The 7,534-nt window shown below is 47.9% G+C and overlaps 1 protein-coding gene across 1 annotated transcript; it reads left to right on the top strand.

The window, feature by feature from the left end:
- Positions 1-2,601: 2,601 nt before the first annotated feature.
- On the top strand, positions 2,602-7,268 carry OLIG2 (oligodendrocyte transcription factor 2). The gene is made up of 3 exons (XM_043999260.1): positions 2,602-2,620; positions 3,281-3,376; positions 4,318-7,268. The coding sequence occupies exon 3, from the start codon at positions 4,468-4,470 to the stop codon at positions 5,452-5,454; it is 987 nt and encodes a 328-aa protein (XP_043855195.1). The 5' UTR covers positions 2,602-2,620; positions 3,281-3,376; positions 4,318-4,467; the 3' UTR covers positions 5,455-7,268.
- The last annotated feature ends 266 nt before the right edge of the window (positions 7,269-7,534 follow it).

Genomic DNA, 7,534 nt, shown 5'->3' with positions numbered 1-7,534 from the left:
CCCCACCCCACCCCCCCATCCCCTCCACCCCACACCCACCCTCTCACCCCTGCCTTGGTTTCCTCCGTGCAGCACAAGAGACCTCTCTGGCAAGGAGGTCTGGGACCGTACAGAGTGGGACAGTGCTTCAAAGCAAAGAGCTCAGCTCAGCTTCATCCCCAGGTCTGGGGGTAGAGAGATACCTCCCCTATCCCTGCCTCGGGCCTCAGCCTGCGCCTCCGCCCCCGCCCCTACCCGCGGGCAACTTCTGTTCTGCGCCTGGAGTGGCCCGCGAAGAATAGGGAGGTTACTAGCCCTGCGTACTCTGCTCGTGGAGCAGCCGGCTATGGGAAGGAGGGGGTGGAGGGCCTAGTTTTCTGATTTGATAATCCTAGACTCAAAGGACTTTAGAGAGGGAAAGAACCATAGATCTCCTAGTCCAACACCTTCATTTTATAACTCAGTGCTGTTGCCCTACGTTGAAGCTGCTGCGGCTGCTCATTTGGTTGCGTATTGAGTGGTGTCCAAGCTTCAGATGCTCTTTTTAGAGACCCTTGAACTAGATCTCTGCGCACTCCTCCTCATACACAGGTGCAATTACGTGGAGTCAATCTCCTGCCCCGCCTCCAATCCCGCTACAGTCAGCTGCCTGCGGGCGGCTAAATTTTAGCTCCTAAACCCTGGCGGGTAGCCATGCCTTCTGCAACTGGTTGGCCAGACACCGGCTAGCCTCCTTCCCAGGCCAACTTGCCTACAACAAAACCACGAGAAGCTACCACGCTCTTGGGAATATTTTCCACACTGTGTTGGGGAGGAGGAGGGAGGAGAGGAGAGTGCGTGTATTTAGAAATCCAAACTTATGGACAGTCATACACACGTTGTTAATATACGAATTGTAGATACGTGCACAAACCAGAAACCGCGCGCACACATAGCACGAATGTTTGTGCATGTAGACACTTGTACATGAACACACACCCCTAAAAGCACGAGAATGCAAAAATTAGACCTAGGAGCACAGAAATGGGTACTTTCGCACACCCTTTATTCATGACGACTATATGCATAGACTCTCGTGCACAAGCAAGCTTTCTTGAACGCTCCCCCCCCTCCAACTCCAGCCAGATTGTCTATGTGACAGATTCTCCTAATTGAACTGTTATGGGTCATCATCATAACCGTTAGGCAACATATTTCCACGCTTCAGGTCTTAACGTTTTAAATACATATTTAACGGACGGTTTGCAGTGCCAGCTGCGAAACACACGGTTAGAAAAGCAATGCTTCAGAAAGAAGATACGAAGCTGAGGCGGGGAAGAGGACCTGCTGAGATTTACTCAGATAAGATGGGCAAGGGCAAGGGAATAAAGATTACAGTGGCAAGGTCCTCTCACTCCTAAAGCTCTCAATATGCATTTGAATTCCACACATTTGTTCAGCATTGCACTGAGTTAATGTTACTGCGCTGGGCATTGCGGTTAGATAGGTCACATCTTACCCTTACAAATTCCAGGAGCTGGGACAAATATATTGAAAATATATTGGCCATGTCCTTAATTTTTTTAAAATATGGAAAATAAAAGAAAGCAAGAAACACGAAGGCAGACAACAGTCAGCGAGTTTCGAGCCAGAATGCAGAATGCAGCTTTCCTTTTTCACACTAACAACTTTTCTACAAACTCGTGTGATTCTAAAAACGTGCCAGATCTAGAGAAAAGATCCGGGCTAGGGAAAGGCTTGAGCAGATCACAGTGATTTAGGAAGCAGCCCAAGTGCCTTCCCTCAGGATGGCCAATGTACGGTCTCGCTGATTTCTCAATGAGCCTGTTGATTGTAATGAAGGAGCTCTTAATCAGAAATGTTACCGGCATTCAGTTCCAAACTGTCAGCAATTTTTTATGTAGCCTCCCTCAGGACCTTTGAATCTGTTTCTTCATTTTTACAATGGATAGAAAAGTATCTGCCTTCAAGCTGCTTCGAGAGATTGTTCTACAGACAGAGCAATTAGGTTCTATGGAGTTGTTGTTTTGTTTTGTTTTGAAGCCTTCTGAAGACGTTCAGATGTAGCCATGTAAAATTAGCAAGAGCCCGTTTGTATGATGTATGAAATAAGTTTAACTAGGCCTAAAAGATTTCATCCTGAAGGCAAATAAATTTAATTGCTGCTGCTTCTCCTAATAGTGAAAATGCAGCATAAAGCCTTACTTTTTTTTTAAATCTTAGACTATTACTATACCCGTGGTCAACATTCATTATATTTACCGTTGGTTGCTCTAACTGGCAAGAAGGTCTGGGACCGTGGGGAAAGCTAGGAAAACTATGGCTTGTCTACCCAACATGCAAAATACAGCTTTCAAAAAAAATCAAAATTTGTAGTCTCCATCCATCTAGTCAGCCAACAAATATGTATTAAGTGCCTATGATTATTTGATGCGATCAAAATTATCGTGCCGATAAAATAGAGCACCAACGATGACTTTTTGAGATTTGGGTTTTCGTTCTAGACTTTTCTAATAATCTCTGTCCAGTTTCCCTGGACATTTCCCTTCTTCCTTCGACTCCCAAAGACACTCGGAGAGAAATAGAAGTTTTCGGGAACTGGCAGATGGCTGGAGCGCCGCTGCTGCCTCCCAGACACGAGGTAAGTACTTAAGTAAGTGTGGGATGGGTTGGTTGCATTGTGACTGGTGAGTGTTTACATTCGGGACGAGAAAATACAGATGGGATTGTGAAAACCTATTAAAACTCTCCAGACCTGCTCGAAACCAAGGGAAGATTCAGAAGCGGAGAGGGAGCCAAGACAAGACTGGGAGGGTAGGGACGAGAAGAGGTTAGTAAGGTATTTTTCAAAATGTTATTGTTGCTTGCTTTAAGTTTGTTTGGTCTGCGTCTCCCCTTCCCTACTCACACTAACAGCTGTTCCTAACACTAATCATTGTTGTATTTTTATAGAGATTTGACAAAGCTTCTCTCTCTTCCTCCTTTCCTCCCTCCAGTTCTACCCTCCTTTTCTGTCCCTCCCTCCTTCTGTCCCTCTCTGCGACTCTACTTCTTGAAGACGTCCATTGGCTCGGGGGTGGGAAGAGGCGTGTGCCCGGGGTCCGTTTCATTGAGCGGAATTAGCCTGGATGACATCAGCTTCCCAGCCCCCTGACAGGACGGTGCTTATTGGTGCAGAGGCCCCTCCAGGACAATAACATTGTTCTCCTTCCCCCAACCCCCCTCCTCAACCTCGGCTGTTGCCGGCTGATGTGCCTATAAAAACCCGTCGAGACCCTAAAGGTGCTGAATATCATTACAGCTCTGACACAACGCCCATCGCCAAGAGCCCAGAGCGGATCCCGGCTTCCCCTGGCTGCACCTTGTTGTAGAGATCGCCTGGAAAAAAAAAAAGCTAGTAAGTGTCGGTCGCCAGTCAAACCTCCTCCCCACTCTCTACCCTCCCTAGCAGCGCCCCCCCCCAACCCCATCCCACCTCTATCCAGATCTCTGACATCGATCCAGAGTAAATTCTCAGTTTACTCAGCTCAGACCCGGAGTTTGGGGCTGAACTCGAAACTAGATGTATCTAACCTAAAAGTAGGGGGTGGGGGGAGGCCGCCTTCTCCTGAGCACCGCAACATCCTTTTCTTCTATCCTGCTTGACACTTCTGCCCTCATCCCATCCCCAAAAGCAACAAATAGGAAGAGGAGTAGCAAGGAGCTGCTTCTGTTTTTCTGTGTCCCTGTCACCTTGAGGAGTTAGCGGACAGGATAAAGAATAGAAAATGGAGCATGTGCGTGTGTGTGTAGTGAGGGTGCCGGTAAGGGTTAATACAACAACAAAATACTCTGCTGTTCAGATTAGGTTCCCCCTCTCCCTAAGGAAGAGTCTTCCTCTCTTCTGACCCTCGATCCTTCAGCCGACTGTCCCGACCTCTCCATCACTTAGGGTACTTAACTGCTGGAAACCTAATGCCGGTTCTCCCTCACTGACACAACCATCCTCCCCTCCTCAACCAGTCGTCCCCACCCCCAACCCCACCCCACCCCCATACGCCTAAAATAAATCCCGTGCACTGTATTGGAGAGTAACTTGCAATGAGATCTACTAAGAGAAATGGGGAATAATGAGGAGAGGGTTGCGGGGGAGGAGGGGGCAGGAGAGAAACATAGTAGCTGGTGGTGTTTTATTTGTTGCCAAAAAGAGAGAGTCCATAAAAGTTAGGCTAATGTGGAAAGATGTTAAGCTGCCGGGGACCTCCTGCTACTGCTGCTTAGTTGTAGCAGGGAGTGAAATTTTTCTTTCACTGACTTAGTGTTTCTCTCTCTTGCCCTCTCCCCTCCTCCTCTCCACAGGAGGCGTGCGAAGCGGCTTGGCGGGCAGTGACTCCGACTGTGAAAGAGAGAGTTCACTAAGAGACTGGTGGTGTGTGCGTGTGTGTGTGTGTGCGTGCGTGCGTGTGTGTGTGTGTGTGTGTGTGTGTGTGTGGCGCCTGCCCAGGGGATATGGACTCCGATGCCAGTCTGGTGTCCAGCCGCCCGTCCTCACCGGAGACGGATGACATCTTCCTTACAGCCCGAAGCAAGGGTAGCAGCGGCGGCGGTGGCGGTGGCTTCACCGGGGGCACGGTCTCCTCTTCTACACCAAACGACTGCCAGCCAGAGCTAAGCGCGGAGCTTCGAAACGCCATGGGCGCGGCGGGCGTGCACCCTGGGGACAAGCTGGGCGGCGGCTGCTTTAAGTCTTCGTCCTCCACCACCTCATCTTCCTCTTCCACCTCCTCGTCTTCCTCCGTGGCCTCTTCTACCAAGAAGGACAAGAAGCAGATGACAGAGCCGGAGCTACAGCAGCTTCGGCTCAAGATCAACAGCCGCGAGCGCAAGCGGATGCACGACCTCAACATCGCCATGGACGGGCTTCGTGAAGTCATGCCGTACGCGCACGGGCCCTCGGTGCGCAAGCTCTCCAAGATCGCTACTCTTCTTCTGGCCCGCAACTACATCCTCATGCTTACCAACTCCTTAGAGGAAATGAAACGGCTGGTCAGCGAGATCTACGGCGGCCACCACGCTGGTTTCCACCCCTCAGCCTGCGGGAGCCTGGCACATTCGGCACCTCTGCAGGCGGCCGCTGCGCACCCAGCGGCGGCGGCGGCGCACGCCTCCCACCACCCCGCAGTGCATCACCCAATATTGCCACCCGCTGCGGCGGCAGCAGCCGCAGCTGCAGCAGCAGCCGCGGTCTCCAGCGCCTCCCTTCCAGGCTCTGGCCTCTCAGCGGTTAGCTCCATCCGACCCCCGCATGGTTTGCTCAAGTCGCCCTCGGCGTCCGTGGCCACCCCGTTGGGTAGTGGAGGAGGAGGCGGTGGCAGCTTCCAGCACTGGGGTGGGATGCCCTGCCCGTGTAGCATGTGTCAAGTGCCACCACCTCACCACCACATTTCCTCCATGAGCACGACCAGCCTCCCCAGACTCACTTCCGACGCCAAATGAGCTCAGCCAGAGCCAACCGAGGCTTTGGAAAGGGCCCTAGGTGGGGATAGAGAGGGCAAGGAGCAGAACTAGCTCCAGCTGTGGAACATTTTCCTGGAGAAAAGGGGAGAGAGGAAAGGATGGAGAACCCTAGACTGTGACTCTCCAAGGGACCGAAGAAACAGAGGCCCCAGTTGCAGGGGTCGGTGACCTTTCCCCTGTGGCCTCTGCCAGCCCTCCCGGACCTACAAATAAAAACAAAACACTCGTTTGATAAAGCAATTTGAAGAAGGCACCCGCAACTTCCACTTCTACGTTCCCCTTCTTTTCCCCAGGCAAGACACTGTTTCTTCACTGCTGGTTGAAGTAGAGCAGGATCTGACAACACTTGCACCAATTTTTTATTTACTTCTCTCCCTCCCCCAGTTTCTCCTTCCTATGGCTCATTAGGTCAGAGACCCAGGAAAAGTGAGCCCGAGACGGGCTGAGATCTGGTTGCAACAGGCAGACTCGGACACACGCACCCCATACAAGTTCTCTTATTCTCCTCCTTGTAAAGGAGAAGTTGGAAGACGGTATTCTGTACAGCGCATACTTGCTTTTTTCCATTTTCAGTAACTGTATACACCCACAACTCACCGCGAATTATGGCAATTGTTTTTGTTATCGTTGTTTTGTTTTGTTTTACCCAGTGTTGTTCTTTTTGTTCATTTGAGTTTTTGTTATTGTCGTTGCCTTTTTAAAAAGGGAATTTTCTTTTTCGAAAGAGGAGAGACTTGGTAGGCAAAGTGAGAATGGATGCTCTTGAACTGGAGTAACCAAAACGGCTGATGCCTTTTTGGTGGTGTTCTTAGTTATATACATATACATACATACATACATATATATATATATATATATATGTATATTTTTAAAGGCATTTTACTCCTCTCATCCTACCTTTTCTGTTGCAGATCACAAAATGTGAAGGTGGTTTGGTTTCTTGGTTTCCTGAAATTCGATATCCGGTAGTTTGAAAGAACTAAAAAAATTGTTGCTGTAAAATGTAGTCTGAGTGATTTTTGTTTGTTTTGGTTTTTTTTTTAAAGTTTCTCTTGTGAAGTTGTAAATATAATGGCAGATGATGAAATGTGTTCCTTTTGCTGGAGCTTTCTGTTTGTATACATGTGCTGTATGAGGCTCGTCGATGTCTTAAGGTTTTCTTTATTAATGTTTTCTTGAGGCCACATTTAACAAAGTTAAGACAAACCTTCAGTGTGCTTTCTATGTCAAAACAGAACAGAACAGAACTCCACATTACATTGCTGTAATACTTAGTGCTGAGCTTCTTAGCATCTGCAATATAACACCACTTTTCTTATCGCTGCTCCCTGCAGAGATTTTATCATCTGTTTTATTTTTGTAAAAAAAAAATGCTAAATAATATTTATTACTTGTTTGGTTGCAAAAACAAAATAAATGATCAACTGTTGAAATTTTAAATAAAAAATACATTTTAAGTAAGTGGCAGGTTTTCCCCCTCTGTTTGTAATATGAGAAAGTCTTGGGAACTTATTGCACTGAAGTACAGACTTTAAGCAGGGAAGGAGAAAGGCACCTGAAAGCCCAGGATCACTGAGAACTTCTTCCCTGGAACTGCCCAAATCTGTCCAACATCCCTCACATTTTGGGAAGATATAGTGAAGACATTTCTTCTCCAGATTAGATTTAGAATGAAAAGGATCACAAATGAGTTTATGCTTCTTCTAACTTCAGTGACAAAACTAGTTGACCAGGTTTATTGTTAGGGGGTTGAGGGGCAGGGGAGGTGTTCAGTCCAAGTGGCTTAAATTTTTGTGAGTATGGAAACAAATAACTGGAAGAGATTAAACTGACCAAATTTTAAAAAGAAACAAGAAGGTCAAATAATGTTCCTTGGGGGGGGGGAGGCTCAAATTTGGCAATAAACCATCTTTTTGGTTTCCAGCACATCATTCGGTTAAATTCACTTCTGTGTCTCCATTTTCCTGTTTTCGTTTCTTGACAATTCATTGGGCTCCTCCCTCACCAGTAAGTGGGTAATTTAATAAATCTTAAATACAGATATGTGGAAGGAAATGGG

This window comes from Dromiciops gliroides, chromosome 3, assembly GCF_019393635.1.
Source record: "Dromiciops gliroides isolate mDroGli1 chromosome 3, mDroGli1.pri, whole genome shotgun sequence".
Classification (NCBI taxonomy): domain Eukaryota; kingdom Metazoa; phylum Chordata; class Mammalia; order Microbiotheria; family Microbiotheriidae; genus Dromiciops; species Dromiciops gliroides.
The sequence above is the reverse complement of the archived record's forward strand: the minus strand, read 5'-3'. Positions and strand labels throughout refer to the sequence as shown.

Coding starts and splice junctions, on each gene's coding strand:
- OLIG2 (XM_043999260.1), top strand. CDS start 4,468: ATGGACTCCGATGCCAGTCTGGTGTCCAGCCGCCCGTCCTCACCGGAG.